This window comes from Aedes aegypti, chromosome 3 (genome assembly GCF_002204515.2).
Source record: "Aedes aegypti strain LVP_AGWG chromosome 3, AaegL5.0 Primary Assembly, whole genome shotgun sequence".
In the NCBI taxonomy this organism is placed as follows: domain Eukaryota; kingdom Metazoa; phylum Arthropoda; class Insecta; order Diptera; family Culicidae; genus Aedes; species Aedes aegypti.
In genome coordinates this window covers 348,555,592-348,581,360 of record NC_035109.1, presented here as the reverse complement: position 1 = coordinate 348,581,360, position 25,769 = coordinate 348,555,592, and the positions used below count along the sequence as shown (strand labels likewise).

The 25,769-nt window shown below is 36.0% G+C and overlaps 1 protein-coding gene across 4 annotated transcripts in view; it reads right to left on the bottom strand.

Moving 5' to 3' along the window:
- LOC5578086 overlaps nucleotides 1-25,769 on the bottom strand; it is an 80,221-nt gene that overhangs the window by 4,087 nt on the left and 50,365 nt on the right. For all 4 annotated transcript variants that reach the window (XM_001656730.2, XM_021851112.1, XM_021851111.1 and 1 more), the window contains 2 exons: nucleotides 10,199-10,308; nucleotides 9,120-10,128 (listed from right to left, as the gene is read on the bottom strand). In XM_001656730.2, coding sequence (XP_001656780.2) covers nucleotides 9,120-10,128; nucleotides 10,199-10,308 — 1,119 coding nt within the window. The remainder of the gene's footprint in view (nucleotides 1-9,119; nucleotides 10,129-10,198; nucleotides 10,309-25,769) is intronic.

The following is a 25,769-nucleotide window of genomic DNA, read 5'->3' as shown; positions in this document are numbered from 1 at the left end:
CAGCGTTATCAAGCCTTGTAAGCACTTAGCTTTCGAGTAGTGTGTGAAGATTTGAATTCCACATCGTGAATAAACGTGAATAAATAGAAATTTTCATGATTCGTATTCCGGATTCAACCTCAATTTTGCTTCATATTCCGGATACTTTGATGCGAATTTTGGATAGCTCTTGAAAAACAGAATTAGAGTGAGAGAAACATCAAAACAAGTTAAAAATTGATTATTTTCATGGATTGCTATAAAAAATGTTTGGTAAAACGATTTGAGGATCGACATTTTAACGACAAATTTTGAAACATTTTTGTAGTATTCTTTCCCATACGAAGTAGTGTCCGGAATTTGGAGCTGTCTAGGATTTGAATCAAAACGGTAGATTGTTTTCGCGTGACATTCATGATTGGACTTTGCAGGTCGTTTCTCCACCTCGATGATTACTATCTTGGGAAAAATGAGTGTTATACTGCCGTGAATCGCAAGTCAGTCCCATCTGCATTTTCGTCAAAATTGAGTTGAGTTCAGTTTTCAACATATCTTCCAATGTTCTTTCAGTTGCCCTAATGAGATAATATGTTTTGTTCGGAAAAAGTAGAAAAAAACAGCAAATCAAATTATCCCATAATGAAAAGTAACCGCATATCAGTCCCACTACAGATTTCCACATCGTGTAACACAAAAATGAACCTTATTTTCATCATCTTTATATTTTTCTATAATAGTGTGTTCTACTTCTTCATAATCATAGTAATCGACAGAAGAACTTGCTGCAGCAATCAAAGTTTCACAGACAAAAATAGTCAAAACTTCAAATCACTTTAATGCAGTTCTACCACGTTGACCCGAAACCCTGACTTTAGTTCCCTTCAACTCTCCCTGTGGACAAGTGCAAAAAATTCATTTTTCCCTACTTCCCCCCCAAATGTACACGTTGCCTTTCACAAAATATGTTTCATATATCTGGTAAATTTCTTCAAATGTCAAAATTAGTTCAAAATGTGGTGGAACTAGGATCACCAGATGGACATGTTCTCTTTTTTGACAATGTGTTTTACTTTGAGCTAAAAATGTCCTCATTTTCCAAAGAAATTGAACATTACATTTCATATCTTCTTTTTCCTTAGAATTTCGAATCGAATATGTAATGGTTTAATTTCTAGATAACATCTGGTTTCCTTTCTAGATAACATCTGATTTGTTCTAAACAGGATAGCTTTGGGGCCTAGGTTTCATATTTTTCATATGTTTTCGGAAAAACACAGGTTTTTTTATTTAGCAAAATAAAAGATCTTTAAAATTGTATTGAAAGAAGAATAAAGAGGTTCGACTGATGTGAGTTTTATAGCTACCGTCAAACGGGGTAACTTGCAACACTTTTCAACTTCAAAGCTATGAAGAAAAAAAATTTAAGGATTCAGATGAAACAAAAACTATATGGTATCCTTTTCGCCACGTAAAGAATACCACGCGGTATTAAATTTATCAGCATTTGGTTTTCTGGGATAAGGAGAGACGAAAAATATACAATTTTCAAGCTCCCCCTGATGTGGGGTAACATGCAACACATAGTGCTACCAAAAGTTCACTATTAAAAAGTTAACCTATATCGTGTTATTATGAATATATAATAATTTTATGCAGTAAAAGCATGACAATAATCAAAAACAGAGTAATATACTCTTAGTAAACTAATTATTATTGTTTGAATTAGGAGTATTATACCAATTCGATTGAAAACTCTATTGGATGTTTACACGGGGAAATTCTAGCACATCATAAGTCTCTAAAGTTGGAAAGCCAACTTTTCTACAAATATAATGGAATTTTAAGTTATACTTCGCATAACTTATATTTTTATACATATTTCAACCAACGCAACGTATCACATATTGATATGTATGCCTTGAAATAGTCTCTGTTGGTGTTTTGACATAATTATCACCATATTTCATGCAAAAAGTTCCTAATGGCAGATTAATACAGATTTTCAAAATTATTCACAATTTTCATGAAGAGAATAAAAATAATTATAATTATAATGAACGGTATTGTAAACTTTGAAATATTTTGTACCAAACGTGTATTGAATTGATTGAGGTACACAAATTTTAATGTTATTGAACAAATATATGTTAAACTTTGCTATTTCATGTGTTTCTGATGACGTGCGGCAAGAAATATCGAACAATTGAGATTAAAATTGCTGTTGCAAGTTACCCCACAAGGGTAGTCAAAAACGTTTTTGAATTTTTATAGTGTTTAAGCATCAAATTATCAAAACTTTTATATTGTCAATTTGTACACTACTAAGTACTGTAACTGATAGCAAATGCCTCGAATGACATATTTCTACCGTTTGTGTGGCACGAGGAACGATTTTCAGCATTATTTTCATACAATCCAACGTGAAATATGATTTTCACCTCCAGCAAACCAACCATAAAAGAAACAATACCCAAACACTCGCCAAAATCTTCTGTTTTATATCTTAGGTCAATAAACGGCGAAATAAATTACAATAATTTAACTTAATGCTAAACCAAACGTTAATTCGGTTACATGTCAAAGTGTTGCAAGTTTCACCCCTGTTGCAAGTTACCCCGTTTGACGGTACTGGATTCGGCACTGAAGTCTTGGAAGGAATCAAAACGATCTTCGAGGCAACCGTTACCTCCTTCAGATGTGTAGTGCAGTTAAAGTGGCTATATCCAACTGTTCCCGTAGAAATTTCTATCTCGATATTTTCAAGGATTATCGCATGTATTGTTTCTTCTGGAAAATTTAGAATTTTACCATGTATTTTGAGTGCTTCCAGAAATATCTCTTGGGATACTTCTAGGAATGCTACAGAAGTTCTTTCGGAAATAATTGAAATTTGGTAATAAATCTTTGAGCTGTTAAGAGGAATATCTAAATATATAAATGAAAAACTGAGTTTAGTACTGTACCATTTTATTCCATTAGAGTTGTGGAATTAAATGACAAAGTATAAAATTTGGTTTTTCATTTATTTAATTAATATATCTTACCAGGTTATTTCCGGAGATTCCTTGAAGGATCCGTCTAGATGTTTGTTGACAGTTAGCAATTTTTCAAGCCATTTTTGGTGCATGATTCTAGATAATCATTGAAATATTATTAATGGTGGTACTATTTGTAATTTCTTGAATTAGCCTAATAGTAGTTTACGAAACAAGTTGCAGAATGATGATTTTTACAGCACGAGTCGTAGATTTATCCTACGAGACTTGCCGAGTAGGAAAATTACGACGAGTGCTGTGAAAAACGAGTCCTGCAACGAGTTACGTACAACAATTTTTGCAATTTCGTAGAACACCATTTGAGGCTATCAGAAATTATATCGGAATGCATTCACCATTATTTTACGATTTCTGAAAAAAATAGTGTATTATGATTCATTACTCAACTCTAAACAGATGCGTAATGAGAAAGCGTTGCGTAATGAATCATTTTAGCACTGGTTCCAGTTGCGTAATGGCTATTCCCGCACTGCATACTTCAGTGCAGGAAAGTAGGCCGATTCATGACAGATTGGCGTGATGAAAAACAGCCTATTACGATGAGAAATTGCAAAAAAGTACATTAAAGTATTTGTTTCGTACGGAACGAGCCGTAAACATGTGCGACTCAAAGTGCATCCGAATGTGGCCCCTTCTCGATCCACCCTTACTACGCCACTGAATGCAGGAGTATCAACAGTGAGTGTGAGTACCAGGTGAATAACCAAGAACTTAAATGCCGTGAGTTCCTTATGAGTGAGTATATCTACAACGAGACTTTCGTCAGTGAGTGCTGTTCCAGAAGCTTCGAGAATGAGTACCTTCGAGAATGAGAACCGTCGAAACTTCTAGAACACGAACGCACTGATGTAAATACGCGATCGCTCTACCATGTGAGTCAGTTTTGTTTTTACCGCCGCGAGTTATACATCGAGTAAAGTGAAGTGAACAGTAATAGTAAAAGTGTAAAAAGTAGAGTCATAAAGTAGTATGGTGACTAGTAGAATCAGTGGTGTTGATTCCCTTCATCTGAAAAATACAGTACACCCCGACCCGACCGGAGTTGGCTACGGTTAACGCGCTAACAGTATTTATCACAGATTAATCTAGAACACATATTGTAGTATCCTCAAAAGATTATTGTTGGGCTCTGAAGAGAAAAACCTGCAACGATCTATCAAATTATAAAGAAACCTCTTGATGGAAATCAGGAAGAATTTGTGGGCAGACCTTGCAGGTTTTAAGGAGTGAATTCCTTTAGACACGCGTGAAGTAAAAATATGATATATATATATATATATATATATATTTTTAGAGATACAGATATTTTCAGCGTTAAAGATTTGCTTAACGTAAATAATTCAGGTGTTGGCTCGTAAGACGACTGAGTTCAATAGCTCTTAATGTACATTCTATCTTATCCCAACCAGTGGATTACTTACAACTGAATAATTGCAGACTTTGTTACTTCAATAAGACGTTTTTTGTAACAAAACATGTTATAATGTTGGCTGGTTAGTAGTTAAAATAACAAAAAATATAACAAAATTTACTCTACATTAAACAAAACAGAAACAAAATATGTTATAATTTAAACTAAAATATAGCTCATTGTATCATAAACTTAAAAAAATATACTCATTGTGTTATCGTTCAAAACATATAACAAAAGTTGTTATCTTCCTAACATGAAATAAAATTGACCATGCAATTCCTCTCAGATTCTTTGTTACAAAGGGTGTTACAATTAAAACAAATCAAAAGCAGGCTGATTTTTGAAGAAACTGGTTTTGTTTCAATTGTGTTATATCTTCCTCACCTTAGAGGGCTTCTAACAAAAATCACATAAAATTTGTTGTTTGTGCTAAATTTCATATAATTGTGACACAATTATGTTATAATCCACTGGTCAGGATAGGTGCCTTTACTTTCGTTTATGTTTTAAAAGGGTTACTGTGGAAGATTCTTGTATTTCTAAATGGTAAATTAGATGTTTTCGGACGATTCAGTCTCAGAGAGCAGCAAGAAAGGTATTGGATCACTATCCGACGGTTTCGGTATTTTTTACCTTTTTCAAGGATCAGATCCTTGAAAAGATAAAATAAATTACCAAAACCGTCGGATTAGTAGTGAAGCAATACTGTTTCTGATGCTTTTTAAAACTTAAACGGGGGAAAACATCTCGTTTACCAGCTATAAAATTCAGTCGTCAAGCAACTTTTCTGTATTTCTTAAGTTACCTATATTTCTTAAGTAATTTGTTCAGCTTTATCACTTTTCAGGATTTTCCGGGGGCCATGAAATAACCACGTGAACCTGAAATACCGATAAGTAATCCATACCATGGAGCTGTTTTAATTCATATTACTATTTGTGTCACTCACTGTAGAAGTATTTCATATTCCAACAGGAATTCAGATTAGTTCTGGTCCACAGAAAACCAGGCCCAAGTGCCAAATAACAAGAATAGCTATTTTTTTTTTTTACCGCAGCATTATTTGGAAGGATTTTGTTGATGGCATCGCCCATTGAATTTTATGAAACAATTCAAATATCACCGATTTACTTCTTTCATCTCATTTTTACGGATGTTCCGGGTTGATTATGGAACCATGATTGACGACATAATTCAAACATGAAAGATTGATGAATCGTGACTCTAAAAATATTCATCTTTATAGTGACTCTAAAAATATAGCTACAATTCCAATGAAAAAATTATACGACTATAAAGATAGTACCGTAATCCGGGGGCAAATTGATCACTGGAGCGAATTTAATCGGGTCGGTGCAAAAAAACATTTCCTCCCAAAGATGCTGAAGGTTACCACAGACATTCCATGGTTTTTAGTTTATAGATGTCTCATGGTGATTTTGAACTATTTTATTTTTATTAGGGTCAGTTTTGCATTAAAATATTCACACTTTTTGAAGGTGTAAGCAATACAGTTGGAAATGTTGGTGCTGAACAATCTACTGGTGCTATGCCTAAATGTCAACTTTGAGTGATTAAAGCGTTGTGTAAGCTTAAGGTGATTATAGAACGAAGCCACACTTCAAATTTTCAAGAGCACAAGACTTGAGAACCAAACAGCGTTCCGCGTTGAAAATTTATCCCATTGGTCACCACCAGCAAGCAAGCAATTTGATTGGTTTTCAACGCGAACTGTTGTCAGATACTCTCGTCTTGTGCATTTGAAAATTCAAAGTTTGGCTTCGTTTTATAATCACTTTAAGTATGAACCATGGGCTTATTTTTGATATCATACAGCATACCAAGTATAGAGTTTTGCTCAAAAAATTGTTTATTCTCAAATAATGTGCTTATTTCAAGGGAAATTGCCTACATATAGGCGTATTAGGCAGATTTTCAAAGCTTATTTTTGCAATAAAATGATCAAATACTCGAGTTGTAAGGATTTTGATATTATTTTCAGCTTCAGGAGACCCAAATTTAGTAGATTGGGAAACTTTTTATTCTTACACCTGCTATGTTATATGGTGATCAATTTCGCCCTAGTGGGTCATTTAGATTTTTTGATATTTAAACTACTTTTATGTCATGTTAAATATTATATCATGAAAAGTCGATTTCGTAAACCGATGAAGATCAATGGAGTACTGGTTTTGTCGAAATTTATTAGAATTCCGAGGGTTAACACATCAAAAAATTGTAAAGTGATCAATTCGCCCCCGAATTACGGTACTCAGGGCTCTAACTGGCCAGGGTGAAGTCTTCGGCCTACGGGATCACCACCAACTGATTCAGGAGGCTTTTCCCAATCTGGAATTCTCCAAACCGTTAACTGAACCCGTTACCTACTCGAGATATTCAGTTCAGTTTAAGTTTTTGCGGCAGTGGCTCTCAACCTTTTTACAGCTGTGACCCCCTTTGAAGTTCTACAAGCATAATGCAGGAATTCCTTCGAAGAAGTCCCTTAAGATCTGGTCAAGTGTCTTACAATTATCTTTCAAAAATACGATAAGGAACCTTGAGAAAGTATTTTGTCGAACTCTAAAAAAATTCGTACGGCAAGATCCAAACCTAAAAACACAACCAGTGCATCGTCAAAGATGATCACTGGAAGATTTTCACGACAAGCATCTCTAAAAATTAACAGAGAGATATTACAAATGTACATCCATCAAGAATTTCATTAAGAATTCTGGAAGATCATATAAAAAATATACAGTAAGATATCATCTTGAGGCTTCTATGAATATTTTATAAAACTTGCAAATATGCTTCTGAAGATCCACCTATGCGCCAGGAACCTACGCAAAATTTCTGTCAAAATCTGAAATATTTTGTATCAATATAAGGGGGGTCCGTAGCCTTGAGGTTACGCTTTCGCTTCATAAGCGGAAGGTCATGGATTCAATTCCCAGCCCCTCCAAAAAATAACCCGTCCAGCCACCAGAAGACGCCGCACGGAGGACCGTGCATAGGGGAGCACATCCATCCTCCGTCAGTATCAGATGGTGACTGAGACAAATTGACCCACTTCGCAGGCAGCTAGCCTCAAACGACTCAGGAACACGGCAAAACGAACCACCGCAAGAGCAATGGACTATGGCTTATGGAAATCGATTGGACCAACAGCAGAGCACTCTCCTACCTGCTCGGTGTGAGAGCAAAAGAGCAGAAGAGAGTGAAAGCAGATGTAAATATAGATTAGTTAAAAATAGAACTGTATCGGTAAGGAAGATACAGATAAAACTGATTCCGGCACAGCAGTGGCCACGAGCACGGAGTGCCTTAATAATAATAATAATAATAATAATAATAATAATAATAAAAAAATTGTATCAATAAATGCTCAAATAGTTTGAGTGCAAAAAAAAAAATGAAATTGCAAATTTCATAAATCTTGTCAATAAATCTGCCAAGGATAATCCAAAAATAAATAAATAATATAAAAAAAAGTTACACTTTTGAAATATGTGTAATAGAGTGGTTCAAAAAATCGTTTTTGCTCCACACCGCTCATTCGATTCTAGCTCAAATTATAAGTGTCCTCCCAAAATTTGAGCTCATTTGGATGAAAACTGAGACTGCACAAGCCCTTTAAAGTTTATATGGGAATTACTATGGGAAAAGCAAGCAATTCATTCAATTGGTCATAATTTTTGCCCATGTGCTCTTGGGGATTAGAACTATGTTGATACTGTGAGATACAGTAATCAGCTACAACTCTGCCGAAGACTGTTTTTAAATTGGACGCCCCAGTAATTAGCTATTGATTTTTGAATGAGTTGTAAAACTTTGGCTATAATTATTGGGCTGTTCTGCAGGCATCACTGGACATATGCAGTAAAACATAGTAGCCATGATTTTTGCGTGCTATCTTTCGCACCATGTGCAGCAATGTTGTCTGTTCAGAAGTTAAATGAGCACTGCTGAAGTATTTGTGACTGGATATAAATCAATAACTAATTACTGAGGCGTCCGATTTGAAAACGGTCTTCGGCAAAGTTGTAGCTGATGAATGTATCTCACAGTATCAATGTAGCTCTTATCACCAAGAGCACATGGACAAACACTATGACCGATTGAATGGATTGGTTGCTTTTCTCATAGTAATTCCCATATAAACTTTAAAAGACTTGTGCAGTCTCAATTTTTATCCAAATGAGCTCAAATTTTGGGAGGACACTCAGAATTTGATCTAGAATCGAATGAGCGGTGTGGAGTAAAAACGATTTTTTTGAACCACTCTATTGTGTAATATATAAACAGCAACTGAACACTTATTTGAAATAGTTTCACGGACCCCCTGAGAACTCGTCACGATCCGCGGATCATCGGTTGGGAAACTCTGCAGTAAAATCTGACCTATTTTCATAAACAAGTGCGAGATACCAAATTGAAGTTTGATTGATTGTTTGAGGTTTGAATGATTGATTTTATTTTTCGTTTGTCAAATAAATGCTTACCCCCACCCCCTCCGTGGACTATTATGGACTTATTCATACCTTCTACTTCTACGCTCTCTAAATTCTTCACGTTTTATATGAAATGGCCCTTTACGTAAAGTTTGGCATTTTTGCCCATAAAATATAATATAATATATCCCAAGGTAAGTAGTCATGGAAAAATCTTACCTTATTTTCCGTTTATCCGGTGAACTGTACCAAGCGATCGTCGTCGCGTGGCAAGTCCTCAGCTGTGTCAGTTCCGCCACCGTTGTGTTGACCGGCAACTGCGGCAGGTTGGCGAACTCGTCCTTGGTCGTCACCGCTATCTGAATGCGATTGGTACGGTAGTGTTCATCGGCTTCCGAAACCTGAATCAGATATCGCTCCCCCGGAACGACACTTCCTACCGTGATTACCCGCGGGTAGTAGATATCCAGGATTGGCTTCATTATAAGACGTTTCTTTCGAAGTATTTCCAGATTAACTGTACCACTACATGGTGTGATCAAAAGCTTTAGAGTGGTGTTGCTGGGCGATCGCTTTGGAACCTTAAAACTAAAAAGAGACAAACCGCCCAGCGTTGATAATTTTCCCACAAACAGTTTCCCTTCGAACAGCTGCGTGGGCCGAGTTCGGTTCACATGAACTGTGGCAGTTCCCAGCAAGTATGAAAGGTTGTTCTTCTGAGTATGAACGGCAAAAACATCCAAAAAGTAAGTCGTGTTGGCTTTCATTCCCTTTAAAAGCTGTTTGGTTCGAATGCCAGTGCAAGCGATCGTTGTTAGCGCATCCATCGGAACTTTCTTTTCTTCCTCGATCGATATCCGCTGGAGAGTTTCCGTCATTGAAACGCCACATCTGGATCCGTACTGAGAATTTCCCAGTGCTTGGCAAAGTGTACGCTGGGGATGATCTCTACTAATGGCCAGGCAGTAATGCATTGCGTGGATGTCGAATTTACTCTTCTCCCACTTGACTAGAAGCTGATGCCTTCTGGGATGCTGATGAACCTTGATGGCAGAAACTGAAGTTCGGTTCAACAGAGGCCAAAGATCAACGAGACTGCGTGTGTTGTAGGAAATTTCCGCTTCACAGTAGATGTCGGTGATTTCCACCCAAATGTGATAGGTTCCCCGTGAAGCGCAAGGTACGATGTAGTATGATTTGTTCAGTGCGTTGTTGCTTGCGAGGATATCTGTGGGAGGAATTGCGAAATTCGAATGATGGATTAAGTCAGTCACTATTGAGCGATAGAAGAAGCTTACCGGTTTCATTCTGAACGACCGTCCATCGGATTTCTCCGCCATGGCTGGGCGTGCAAGATGGTATGATGACGATGGCAAGTGGATTCGTTTCCGCAAGATGAATCACATATCTGAAAGTGAACAAAGAATGCCAGGAAGCGGAAGGGAGAACAATCAGTATATCTAATTTATACAGTTTTAATTACGGTGATTTGTCATATTTATGGATTTTGTGGGTTTTCGGCAATGGTCGGTCGTCTGATAGGGTTCAGTCTGGGCATGTGCGAGGGAAAGTGCAGACGATTTATCATCGCAGGGCGCAATTGTCGTAAAGACGATTTTTATTTGTTTTTCTCCTTCCTTGAAAGGGTACACCAACCAACGTATTGCGCCCGGAGCATAGTAATGTTATTGGGAATCAAATTTCCGTCTGATTTGTGCTATTGAGTGGGGCTGTATTTGAAGAAGATATTGTAACCCAGACCTTGAATAGACGGGGAAATTTATTGGGTTATTTAAAACAATTTATATGGCAGTTTACAGACAGTTATGAATATGTACACACATACATATATGGTTTCGTATGAACTTCAAAGTTTTTTGAATAATTTGTGTTGTATCTTTACACTTTCTTGCGTTTAAGAGGCAGTGTTTCAAGGTGCCGACTTATACAAATTTTTTTTTCTTCTTGAATTTACAGTTTGAAAATTAAATTAAGCTCTACTAGGCACCTTGATAAAATTATGGTATTGCACGGTCTTATACAGGAGTCCCCGATAGAGTTTATTAGTTAAGGCAATTAACTAATAACCTTTCATTATTTCATTAACCGCCAAGTTAGGGTAACTTAATAAAAGAACCCTTATTTAAGATAATTTAAAATCGCGTTAACCTTTTTTAGTAGTCGTTATGTAGTATACCATCAGCTAATTTTTATTTTACCACTAATTTTTTTTTTGTGAAATGTGGTTTTTGTTTTTATTAAAAAAAAACTTCTTCTTTTTGCCATTACGTGCTCACTGGGGAAAAGGCTGCTTCTCAACTTAATGTTTAATGAGCACTTCCACAGTTATAACTGAGAGCGTTCTTTGCTAAAGATGCCATTTTGAATGCGAACTGTCGTGTGGCAGGTACGACGATACTCTATACCCAGGGAAGTCAAGGAAATTTCCTCTTATGAAAACATCATGAACTGACTGGGAATCGAACCCAGACACCTTCAGCATGGCTTTGCTCTGAAGCCGCGGACTCTAACCACTCGGCTAAAGAAGGCCCCTAAAGACTTGTATTACCTATATAATCTGTATTGCTTTTAACCATTGGTCATCTGGTTCCAGAAATATTCTGAAATTAGTTGGGGGATCGATGCCAAGCTAGAACCTACGTGAATATCTAGGGCAACAGATTTTTTTCTCACGCTACACTTTTTAACTTTCCAAACAATACTTTGATGAGTGTCTGTTGTGAAAAAATGAAGCCTCTTGGTGCACCCTTTTTAAAGCAGGTGAAAATATGGTACACAAATATTGGAAAAATTGTTGGTCTAAAAGCTATCAAAATTAGCAGTTTAGAGCTACTCTCCTTCGCTATGATAAAAATTGTATCATCTTAAACAACTTCGTCTGTTCGAAATAATATAGAAATGATTGTTGTGATTGCTTCCGAAAGTAGCTAATTTTGGTATATACAATGATATTTGTGAATGTTTCTTTATTTTTGAATTCAGTTGACAGTCACGACCTGTAGACAACAGACGTGTGTAAATTTCATCCCGCGATTTCTAAGTGCTTTTTACGATGGCGAACGTTCGTAAAAATACACTTGTTGTAGACTTTAGTGTTCTGCTACTGCGGCCGGAAATGGCTAATATTCAGAAATTTTTATTTGATAGTATCAAACTCGAACTGAAGGACGTTGCAACAATACAGTTCCACACCATCCGAAACTGTGTTTTAGTAGAATTGACCAGTGTTGATTTAGCTAAACAGTATCAAAATCGTAACAATTTGAAGCACGTTGTAGTTCATGAAGGAAGAAGTGTTAAAATCCCGGTGTACGTTGATGATGCCGCCGTTACCGTCCGGATTCATGACCTTCCTTCGGACATTCCTCATACCACCGTAAAAAAATACATGGAGGACCGATACGGCGCACACTGTACCCGTCGCTGAAAAAACGTGATCGAAATTGTTTTGACCTTGAAAACATTATTTTAGCACTATAGTGTCTTCGGGAAAGTTTTTCCATAAAATAATCGCTATTTTATGAAAGTGTCAATTTGGTGATTAATCCACCTAAAAGTGAGAACGAAATTTTATTTTTCGTATGTATGAATTTAAAAATAAACTTTATTCGGGAAAGTTGTAGGTAATATTATAAAAAACAACTTTGCTGAAGACACCGTATGCATATTTTTTGATTTTCATGTACATTTGTGGAGTTTTTTGTGGAACGCCCCTAAAAATCACTTTTTTATCATAACTTGGTTGGATGATTTTGTACAATTTTCAATTGTTCTAGTGTTATTTGTTACTTGCAAAAACGCATAATTTTCTCCAAAAGAGCATATTTTTATCTCTCATACTTTTCGAGCTATTGAAGGTTTTATATAAAACTAGTGGTCCCGGCAAACTTCGTCTTGCCATCAAGTAGGCTGTTGGAAAACGATTTGAATCACCCCATACAAAATGTCAGGTCCATTAACTCTTGTTTTTTCGACTTTTCTGGTGAATATCCTTGGATTTTGATGCACACAAACACGTCGGAACCCTTGTCGAACGAAACGGAGAAAGAATCATCCAAATCCGTAGACCCGTTCGTAAGTTATTTCGTGACATACAAACACCATTCCAATTTTATTTATATAGATTTCGCACCTTTTTGACACTAAAAATCATTAGGTCGCGCACATTTCCGCAGTCTGAAACATGTTCATCCAATGGTTTGAAACTAATACTATGAAATGCAGAGAAAGCCGCTTTTAGCCTGCTTTAGCCTGACGGTCAAAAGAAAGTCTGAAAAAATGTTTACTTACATGCAGATATAATTTACACTTATTCACTACACCCTATATTGGCTTAACTTGAATATCTGGCATCACTGTATCGAATTTTATGCAATAAAGTCAACAATATAATCAATCAACAAAAGGTCGGAATAATCTGTTCAGACAAGTTTATCACAGACAAACAGACAACATATCCAACACACTTTTCGTCGTTCACCTTTCCAACGTTAGCTGTTTATTTTTTGCAGAAAAACACTTATTGCTATTTTTTTTCTGCAGGAAGTCTCAGTTCTTTCTTGGGAATTTTTCGGAGCTCGCAGCAAAAACTTAAATGTATAATATAACTATGAAACATTTTTTTTTCTTTTAAAATTCATATGCAATCCATAAATCAGTAAATATCAATGTTTAAGATTATCATCATTATTTTTAGCTTCGCTATCACTGGTTTGTTCGTTATCTTTTTTAAGGTGAAGATGAATTGAAGCCAAAGTTCAAATATTCAAGAGCACGGATTTGGGGAACCGAACATCCGTTTTAGCTGAAAACCTAATCGATTGGTCACCACCAGATAGTGACCAATCGATTAAGTTTTCAGCTTGAACGGATGTTTGATTCCCCAGATCCGTGCTCTTGAAAATTTGAACTTTGGCTTCAATTCATCTTCACCTTAACCAAAAGATTTTCCCATCCTGATAAGGAAACACTTTTTTCTCGGGATAGAGCATTGATGTAATCACAGGATTTGATGTCGCCAACAAACAGTGTAATAATTCTTAGTCGGTATCAATTCTGAAGATCCTCCCTGCAATTTTTAATATCCTTGTTACATCCTCTTGAGCCTCTTCGGTCCACTGTCCAATAGAGACCAAGAAAGAAATTACCTACTTCCTCGTATAAGGATTCAGTGTACAAAGTGTACAAATTCAACAAAATGTCATCATAGAAAAATGTATGAACAAATTTTGTTACATGATCTTTAATATGATCATCTTAAGATTTCAGTAATTCCGCTGTTTTATTTTGTATGATGCTGATAAATAACCTTCGCCAATCGTATCATCAATCAAGCGGTTCTGGTGATGGCAAATCACATGACGAATCTATGACAAAAGGTCGAAAGACAAAATGCCGAAAAGACAGAAGGTCGGAAGACAAAAGGTCGAAAGGACAAAAGGTCGAAGAACAAAAAAGAAGGGACAAAAGGTCGAAAATCTTTTTTCAAAGAAGGAAAAATTTCCCACCTAGCAAATCATTTTCGACCTTTTGTCCTTTCGACTTTTTGTCTTTCGACCATTTGTCCTTTCGACCTTTTGTCTTTCGACCTTTTGTCCATAAACCCTACCGATACTGATCGATGTAGTACCGTTGAATCGGTATTCAGCAAAAGTAGTCGGAGCCGGAATCCCTAATTGACCACCTACTTCATATATGGAACTAATGTTAGAAAAGTGAACGATGAAAAGAGTGTATGATATTTAGTCTGTTTGTCTGTGGTAAACCTGTCTGAATAGATTATTCCGATCTGTTGTTGATTGCTGTTATTGTTGATTTGATTGCATAAAATTCGATACAGTGAAGCCAGATATTCAAGTTAAGCCAATATAGGGGGTAGTGAATAAGTGTAAATTATATCTGCATGTAAGTAAACATTTTTTCAGACTTTCTTTTGACCGTCAGGCTAAAGCAGGCTAAAAGTGGCTTTCTTTGCATTTCATAGTATTAGTTTCAAACCATTGGATGAACATGTTTCAGACTGCGGAAATGTGCGCAACCTAATGATTTTTAGTGTCAAAAAGGTGCGAAATTTTATATAAAACCTTCAATAGCTCGAAAAGTATGAGAGATAAAAATATGCTCTTTTGGAGAAAGTTATGCGTTTTTGCAAGTAACAAATAACACTAGAACAATTGAAAATTGTACAAAACCATCCAACCAAGTTATGATGAAAAAAGTGATTTTTAGGGGTGTTCCACAAAAAACTCCACAAATGTACATGAAAATCAAAAAATATGCATACGGTGTCTTCAGCAAAGTTGTTTCTTCTAATATTACCTACAACATTCCCGAATAAAGTTTATTTTTAAATTCATACATACGAAAAATAAAATTTCGTTCTCACTTTTAGGTGGATTAATCACCAAATTGACACTTTCATAAAATAGCAATTATTTTATGGAAAAACTTTCCCGAAGACACTATAGTACTAAAATCATGTTTTAAAGGTCAACACAATTTCGATCACGTTTTTTCAGCGACGGCTACAGTGTGCGGCGTGGTACTTTCCATCGGAAGAGAGCTTTGGAAGCATTATTGTTCTCTGTTGATACACATCACGTCTCACTGACGTAAAGCAATACAGATTTCACGTTGGATATTTGGATCTTCGTGTGTTGACTAATCTGACTGTTTTTCAAGATATTTCTTAAACTCGCAAAAGCAGCCCCCACCTTCTTGATCGGTACACCTATGTCGATCTTGGTACCACCGTCTGACGCCATCTGACTTATGAAAGCTTTGGACATTTTCCACTGTTTGCCCAGCTACTGTGAGGTTGGGTAGCACTAGATGTGTTGACATCCAACGATTCGATATTGTTGACGTTGATTTATCTGATTTATAGACTTGGAACTGAGCCTGTGAACCGTTTCACTGATTCGTTTAACATTCCGATAGTTATTTTCCCCTTAAATGGTTAAACTAAATTTCGCGGTCGACTTATTTGAGTTTTGACAGTCGAATAGTATTTCAGAGCAAAGTTGACAGATGATTAGTTTTTCATAAATAACCGGGAGAGGGAAACAACTTTTTAACTGTCAAGTTTAACCATGCTCAAGAGCAGGGTTGTTTTAAACTGGAGGAAAAATTACTTTCGAACTGTCAAATTTTAACTTATAGTTTAACGAATCAGTGGAACGGTTCACAGGCTGAGGAGCGTTGCCAAAATCATCTAATTTACTCACTCAATTTTCGTTTCTCAGTTCGGTAATTTTTTTTTGTAATTCTCGACAGTGAATAGTCAAATTTACTGACTTATTAGCTTATTTTGTTGAAGTTTACTGTTATTCAGTACACATTTTCAACTTTTACTAAATACAGTTCAATTACTCATTTAATCGCTGAATGTGTCGTAAACATTAGAGTTTACTGGAACATCAGTAAAACAGAAAAAGTCAGTAAAAATAATTACTGAACTATCGGTTCAAGGTACGCTTTTACTGAACAGTCTTCAAAACGAAATAAAAACATTTTCGAGCGTTCGCATTGAAATGTCAGAAGCAATTCGATGACTTTATCACAAATTGCAACGGATTCTTGGTACCTACCTACCTTGAGTTCGCCAAGCACAACATGGAGGATTGGAAATGATTTTCATCCAAGAAGCGACTTCTTGGATGAAAATCATTTTCATTCAGCTATTGAGTGAAACAATGCTGACGGTCTTATCGTTGGATGATCCTTTTGGACAGAAACTTTTCTATAATTTCAAAGAACATGCAGTATCTTCGTGCTTGCTACACGACATTCTCATTAGACATTGGCTTAGAATACTTTAAATAAAGCAGTATCACATACCTCTCATATCTAAAAACATGACGAAAAGACAGCTTCTCAGTAAAACATCTTTCTTCTTTTTAATCTTTCCATTCTTTGGGATCTTTTTCTCAACTTCACAGGTTTCAATCTGGGTTCTCGCAACTTCAACCTAACCAAAATATGATCCATTCGTACATCTACTTTATTCACCATCCTTGTCACCTTCGGAATATTGAAAAACACTTCTCCGAAAAACACAACCGTACTGATCACCACACCAACGAAGTAGAAGAAAAATGCACTTTGCAAATGGTCCGTAGTCAACACTATTTCATCTCTACCAGAACCCAAACTGTGATCATCATCTTCATTTGGGTTCACGATTTCCTCAATCTGTTCCAAAATCGTCACATTGTACAGAAAATCATTGAACAGCTTTTCCACTATTCCCATGTCGTTCAGGTTAGATATGATACGGTTAAACTTCGGCAGAAGAGGAAATCCTTTTTCCACAATCAGCTCCAGTTGATTGGCGAAGGAATCCAAAGTTAGACCATGCACGGCATCTCGAAAGTGACTGCTCTTAACGTACATCCGACTGGTGAGCATGACACGTTTTCCGAGGGAAACCGCTTTCAGATTTGTGTGAGAAGGCTGGAAGTCATCCGAGTTGTCGTACAATCTGGATACTCGCAGGTCACGTTCGTCTCCGTTGTCGAACCAATCTTCGTACTCCATTCGACCTCCGATTTGGAAATTTGCTGCCAGTATTTCGTCGATTGAGTCGATTTGGTGCATTCTCGGTGGTGAGGTGAAGAAAATTATCAGCAATGAAGTGTAGATCGTGGTGAGGTTCATCGCATATAAGGCGGAAGCAATGAAGAAAATTCTCAGCGAGCTGCACATGGGTCGGTTGTTTGTCGAAACGCATAGAAAAACGCACCAGGTGTTAAGAAAGCATGTCGACAATAATTTGTGAGCGTTCGATTCCGGGAGTGCCGAGCCAATAAAGTACCATGATATTGATGATATTAAAAGAGACAGAGCTATTAGCTGCCAAGTGGGTACTTCAAATATCATCAACAAAACTTTCCAGCGGCTTTCCAATCCTGCCAATTTCACAAACCATGTGTAATAGTCCTGTAAGTAAAGTGAAGTTCCCGCAAAGTCTATGTGTACATCGAAGTCTGGATAGAAGGATCCAACAATAATGTCGCATTCATCAGCACGAAGTTTTCCCAGAAGGTCGGACCAGGTTATGTTGTCTTCCATCAATTCACCACGTTCCATGGTGCTGCACGATATATTTACGTTGAATTTCATAGATTCTTGTAACAATCGCATGATTTCCAGCTCTAATCCTGTCTTGCATCCTTCGTTGACGAACGGCGAAGCAACTCTGGCGCACAAGTTGAACGTGCAAGACTTCATCTCTGGTGGCACTTTTGGCATCCGAATCGATGTTATCGCTGAAGCTTTATTCCTGAAAGTTCCATTCACAATTGTGGCTATTTTTAGCGCTTTCATTTTACCGCAGTCGTTCTGCGTTCCATGATAAGGATCACCCGTATAGACATTGTACGTCATTAGATCTACAGCGTAAGCCACCAACACGTTAACCGAGTGATGTCCAAAGAAAAGCAATTTCAATACTTCTAACGCAAATAATTCTTCGTGGTCGCGATTGTTAGGATTGTTGTATAGAATTAGAAACTTCCCACGTGGGTTGAATGCGTACGCGGAACTGACATATCGCATGGCTCGCTCCAGCTTTTCCATCTCGTCAGCCACAATCACATAGAAATCGATCAACTTGTAATCCACGAAATGTACATTTCTCAAACTTTCCACCGGAAGCACATCGGACATCACCTTCAGCTGGAAAATTTGTGTTCCACCGTAAGCCATTTCTTCGTAGCCGGTATGGTGGTTCTGCAGATAACCCAGCTCGATTTCCCGCGAAGGTGAGCTCAGATTATCCAGGTGAAAGATCACCAGGTTTTGAATCTGCGAAGAATCCCTGTTGTGGAAGTAACTATCCGTCAGCAGCTCGAGACAGTTTATGCCCGCCTGGACAGCCATTGGGCCGCGCTCGTTTTTCATCCGGACGTATACGATGCCGGATGAGAAAGATTTGCATAGCAGGAAGAATATAAGACACGCCAGGTGCATCGTACCGGTGATTTTATACTGATGGCAGCTCGTAGTGGGCCGTTATGCAGTGTGCTTTGAATGTTAATTGACTAATGAAAATTAGGTTGGTAAAATAGCGCTATTTGTTTTGATGTCACGCTACACAGGATATGTCATTATAGTCACGTAATTACTACAACATTCCATAGAATCTGTTGATGTTGTACCACACTGATACATGTGGTTTATCATATTTATCTATGAGAAGATCTAGCAAAACTTCTTCGTGAAGTGTATTAAAATTATATTTGCAATTCAATTTTATCCACAAGCCATCCACATGAAATTTTGAATTTTTCAGGCAAATACTGCCGTGAATCGCGAGTCAGTCCCATCTGTAAAAAGTAGGCATTGAGAAAATGGGCTGTGAAGTTTCAGTACTCGTTTTCCATACGAATATTCAAACATTTGTAGGAAATAGGAACGTGTTCAAATCTTAATGAAACTTTCACAATTTGTTTATCACTACGATATCTTTCCGAGAAAAATAAAAAGATGATCAGAAGACGGTTCATTTTTGGGTTACACGGTGCAAAAATCTGTGGTGGAACCGATATGCGATTACTTTTCATTAGGGGACAATTTGACTTCCTGTTTTTTCGTAATTACTCATATTATCTCATTAGTGCAGCTGAAAGAGCATTGGAAGATATGTTGAAAACTGAACTCAACTCAATTTTGACGACAATGCAGATAGGACTGACTTGCGATTCACGGCAGTATAGTACTGCAATCTAAAATATCATTGATCAGTTTTCTTTTATTTTCCTACTTGGGCTCAGAAGCCCAGAATATGGATGTAATTCATTCATATTTTTCTCGAAAATAAAAACTGATAGACACAAACAAACAGATGTAACAGCTAGAGAAATTATCAACGAAAATTAATGCCTAATGCTCAGTGCCGTAGCGTGCGGTTGGCCAGGTTGGCACCCGCCAAGGGCGCCAGCCTAAAGGGGGCGCCAAAATGTGTGAATCACTCGGTAAAATTCTCAAAGGTGCATATTAGATAAGGGCTTATTATTAGTAACAATTCCAAAAAAAAAAAAAAAATATGACATAATAAAGAAACATATAAAACAGGTTTTGAAAGGCTTAAACAAAATATACAATAAGTATTTCAAAAGATATTGTTCATTCCTATATATATTTTTAAAGTTTGGAGTTCAAATAAATACACATATTAAGTAATTAAGTTTGTTAATGATAAGAAACAAAGATTTGTATCATTCAGATTTGTATGTATGCTAAAAGCTAGACTGTATGTTTCGATCACTCGTTTTTTTTAGTAAAATTACAAGAAATATTTTCACAGAATACTGAACATGAATCTAAGATTATCCTGAGTGGGATCCACGAAATTATGGGCAGATTTTCAACAGTAAATTGGGCAAGATTCTCACAGAATCAATTACAAGATTCGAAGCAGCAGGCTCTTGCTTTATCTTGATCGGTCTTTCACATAATTCTAGGCGTCATTCTGATATAATGTTGCGTAATTTTTTCATAACTCTAATTATTTTGTAAACTGCTCTATACCTAGACGAAATTTCTCACACCAGACATAATTCTATAATTTGTAATATATTTTTAACTAGTGTTCCCAGCAAACTTCGTCTTGCCATCAAGTAGTCTGTTGAAAAACGCTATGGATCGTCCCATACAAAATGACAGTTCCGTGCAATGTTCCCGGTGAATATCCTGTGATTTTTATACACACAAACTCGTTGGAACCCTTGACGAACAAAACGGAGAAAAAATCATTCAAATCCGTTGACCCGTTCGTAAACCATTTCGTGACATACAAACACCATTTCTTTTTTATTTATATAGATAGATAACCGTAAACATGTTCTACACTGAAACTCTGGTGAGCTGAAACTCGTTTGGTTTAAAAAAATGCGGTGGAAAAGTTGAATGTAACTATTTAGACTTCTTAATTAACATTATTGTTGATATTTGATCACCTTTCAAAAAGTTTGCATGATTGACATTTTCCATGTTCACCTTCTCTTCCACCGTAAAGGTTCTTGGGAAATATTTTAGATTTTTTGTTAATATTTCCACTTTTCGATATCTCACTGTGAAGAATGCTTTCAATTTGAATGGTAATAGCAATTCCTTGAAAGTAAATTGAAAACTCTTCGATATATTTCAAATATTTGTTATTGATTAACAAACAGCAGTTTTGCAATCAAGCTTGTAAATAATGTCTTGACTAAATCTACGCAAAATTTCAAATAAAAATATTTCCTTTTAAATCCTAGATTTTCTTTGCTTTCTCTATGAATTTCCTGAAAAATGATATTTCTATAAATATCCAAAGTATCTAAACCATCCTATCATATCTCAGAAAACATAACAATTTTTCCTTTACGATTACTATTATGAGGTTGGTCTTTGTTTAAGAATCATAATTTTGTAAAGGATTGCTATGGCTTTCGAGTTGTATTTCTGACATAAGCTCTAAAATTCTTTCCAGTTATTCAGAGCGAAAAGTTTTAAAACTCTGCTTGAAAGCAAATGGTCCGACATGTAAAGGAGAATTTCTTTAGAAATTTGCATTTCACCAAAATTTACAAATTTTGTTTGAAACATTTAGTAGAAACTGTACATTTTTCTTCGGAATTTGTCAATGCATCTTTCAGATATTATTCAAAAGTACTCAGAAAATTTTCATTAAAAAATAAAAGAATACTCATTTTTTCTTGCAGGAGATTTAGTCAATAATTTAATATGTTCTGATCTCAAGGAAATAATATAACCTTTTATGACACTTTTGACGATTTTCATAAAAATTCTCGTAGAAATCGCTCAGAATTATTTTTTTTCTGCTGAGCTTTGATTAAGGGGCGCTGAAATGGAGGTTCGCCAAGGGCGCCATGAAGCCACGCTACGGCTCTGCTAATGCTAAAACTGCTGTGTCTAATTTACTAGTAACTAGGTGGCGGAAGTGCGTAAATGTCAAACTCGAACAATAGCAATACGAGTGCCACGGGTGAGCCGTTGGCCTACCAAATATTAGAATTTAGCATTGTTTTGCAGTAGGATGAAGTACCAGAACATCTATAAATATTTTTTTAACAGCATAATTTAGGATGAATTCTTGAATAATATTCTAAAGGTTTTTTGGGGTTTGGTAAATAGTTCAAATTATTTGGGTAGTAATAATTTAAATTATCTACCAAAACCGAAAAAACCTTTAGAAAATTATTCAAGAATTCATCCCAAATTATGTTCAGAAGCACTTTTAAAATACTAAGCGTTCTTCCTATGTTTGCAAAGATCCCCTCATGGATTTTACCAAGAACTCATTCATCAGGAAAGGAGAAGAAGAACAATTCTTACATGAATTGTTCCTAGATTCATTCTAGAAATAATAATAGAAACTCTTCCAAATATTTAAAGTACTGGCAGAAAAACCAAAAGTATGTGATTTCCCTTAAATTGAAAAGATAAAGTTTATTTTGAGGAAATGAGGGCTTCCATATATCTTGTTTTATGAGTAAATAAAATAAATAAAAACACTCCTTTAATTCAAAATAGGAATCATTAAACGTATATTGATTATTCTGCACGTGGTAGAAGAAGAATGCTCACTACACAAAGCCTAGAGAAACAGCTAGTGTAATAATTGAAATCAGAATAATGAGTTTTAATATCACCAAAATATGCAATTCTGCCATCAGGCGGTGCCATTGGGTATCGAAATTTTGTTTTTCTAATATATATCAGGATTCTGACCACTTAGAAAGATGGCGTCTTCGACAAAGTTATTCAGTAGCTCAAGGGATGTCAATATTCTAGTCAAGAGATTCGAGGTTTTTGCGGATCACGCCATGTCTGAACCAGACGATTATTAAAATCGAATGTACATCGGATTTTCTCAGGATTCTGATTTCTTTAAAGCTTCCTTAGCCGAGTGGCTAGAGTCCGCGGCTACAAAGCAAGACTGAAGGTGTCTGGGTTCGATTCCCGGTTGGTCCAGGATCTTTTCGTAATGGATATCTCAGGATTCTGATTTCTTTACAGCTTCCTTAGCCGAGTGGCTAGAGTCCGCGGCTACAAAGCAAGACTGAAGGTGTCTGGGTTCGATTCCCGGTTGGTCCAGGATCTTTTCGTAATGGACATTTTCTTATCTTTCCTGGGCATAGAGCCATACGATATACGATTGCGAAAATGGCAACTTTAGCTAAGAAGCTCTCAGTTGCACTCCGCTCATAAGAACACTAAGGCTCTGTCTCAGTACCACAATGGGACGGATTGGGGTCTTAGGAAGAAAGATGGGGAACCCACCCGAGCGAAGTTGAATAGCAAAATGATAACTAATCTTGTTACCTGGTTATCATCATTTGATAACTAATTTTGTTATCATCTTGGCTGAATTAACAGCCAACATAACAAAAATGAGAACTTTAATTTGTTTGTCGACTAACAAAGTAATAGTAAATTATGTTATCACTGAGTTCAAGTTGATAACTAAATTTACATCATCATATTTGTTCGAATTTTATTGTCATAATTCACGGGCAAATTTTGAGAAATGAGTATTTTGGATTAAACTTAAGATTCAAATAATTCTACAAAATTTTGTATGACGAAAAGTCAACTTTGTTAATCAACACACACTGTGTAAAAATGGTATGGGAAAGATGTGTGATAACATATTTTGTTATCAATCTGTTATCAATAACGTCTGTCACAGATACAATGTTAACCACTTTTGTTATCGATCGGTAAAAATTGATAACAGAATATCAAATTGATAACAGTGATAATGAAAGTTGTTATCATTTTGATATCATCCAGTTATCCGCCTTTGCTCGGGCACGCCTTCATTTGTGATTTTACGTAAAAGTGATGTTCTACAAAACTGTTCCTATTTGAAAAACTTTTTTTGTTATGAACGGAAATTAAGGTGGCCTTCTGTAAAAAAAAAGATAATCATCAAAACTTTTTTATTTCAAAGAATATCGGTACGGTTTGTTCCACAAAATTGAAGATCAGATAGGTAATTTTAAGCTGATTTGACAGAAAACTTTTATTTTTCTAGCTTCGATCATTGCTCTATTTCGATTATTGATGTAGGGCGGACCATCAAAAAAAGGTTTTTGTGTTTAATTTTTATATTTCAAGCTACTCAGCAAAGGTTTCTTCTCATTTTGAAGATAAAAAAAAGTTAATTTGAAGCCTGTAGATTGATATATCTGCCACACGATCTACGAATGCAAAATGAAAACTTTGGCAAAGAAAGCTCTCAGTTAATAACTGTGAAGGTGTTCATAAGAACAATAAACTGAAAAGCATGCTGTGTACTAGCGAGGACGTAATTCCAAGAGAAAAAAAAAACAAAAATAAGATTGATACAGTATTTCCGATGAAGAGTTTTTTATAGACATTTTTGTTTACATTTTTATACAGTTGGAGTAAACAAAATAAATTTTGTTGAGCTGACGATAGTGTTTATCGGCTAAAAAAGTGTTAAATAATCAAAACATCTATACGTGATCAAATAATACTCATAGTTTTTTTTAATCTAGTCTGGAAAGTCAGCATCATAATCAGAAGGCATACCTTTATAATCGATCTTTTCAGATACGATGTATCTCCTACGGTACATAAATTACTTGTTCATCGATTTGGGGTAATTGAGCGTTTGTTACTTTCAATCAGAATGTATTCCGAAGAGACTGGCAAATTCCAAACTAGTGTTAAGAAGTAGGAAGAAAAAACAACCGAGAGGAAAATATAGAAGAAAATTTCCAAAATACTTTTTCATTATTTTTATTGGTTAAATTCTTTGACTCAATTCATAAATAATTGTTAAACAATATGGAACAAAATATGTGTCTTAATTACATTTGAGGCCGAAAAAAATTGTCATGCGAAAAAATCCTTTTCTTTGCCCAAACTATATACTATATAAAAAAAATATTTGTATTTCAAAAGAAAAATGTTTATAACTATCCACCGGTAAAACCGTATCAATTCATAGGCCTCAAAATATTTGTTATAATTAGCTTTTAAGGTATTGGGAAGTCTACTTTGCTGCGAAACTCAATAAAAAAAACACGATAACCTATTTTAGATGGGCCACCCTACATCAATTATCGTAATATACCCTGAAATGATCTCTTAAATTGATAAAGCTAGAAAAAGCCTTTTTTTTTTTGTCAAATCCACTTAAATTTTCTGATCTACATCTTTGTAGAAAAAACTATACTAATATTACTTAAAATAAAAAAAAAAAGGTTTGGTGGTTTACTTTTTTACAGACGGCCACCATAATTTCGGTTCCAACTAAGGAAATGCTTTTCAAATAGAAACAACTCTGTGGAATATCGCTTTTACCTGAAGTTCGTAGACACAAAAGTTAATTTGGACAAATTGAGATGTAAAAATGTGAAAAATAATGGAATTGTTCTTGTGGGTTTCGATCCCAATACGCTAGACTGGGCGCGTTCACCAACTATGCCACAGAACAGGTAACGATTCTGCAGCGCCGTCGGCCAACCTATAATTGTATGCGTATTACATTTGACATAGCATACAAGATCACACTATTCATGTTGTTAATGATTCGATATGTCTGAATTCTATGCAAAACTTATGATTAACGAAAATTTCATCGTGTCAGATGACATACAATTGACAGTTGTTTGTGTTTCACGTTGTTCTTTACCGCTCGTGGAGTGTGAGAGGTGACGGTAGCGAGAAATCATTGGACTGCTGACCATGGCAACGAAACGTCGCACAAAGTGTCAGATGTTTACTGCACTGGCCACAACTGTATCTAGACATTAAAAAATCCTTCACCAGAAACCAATCCGGAAATCTACTCCAGCATTTTTAGGC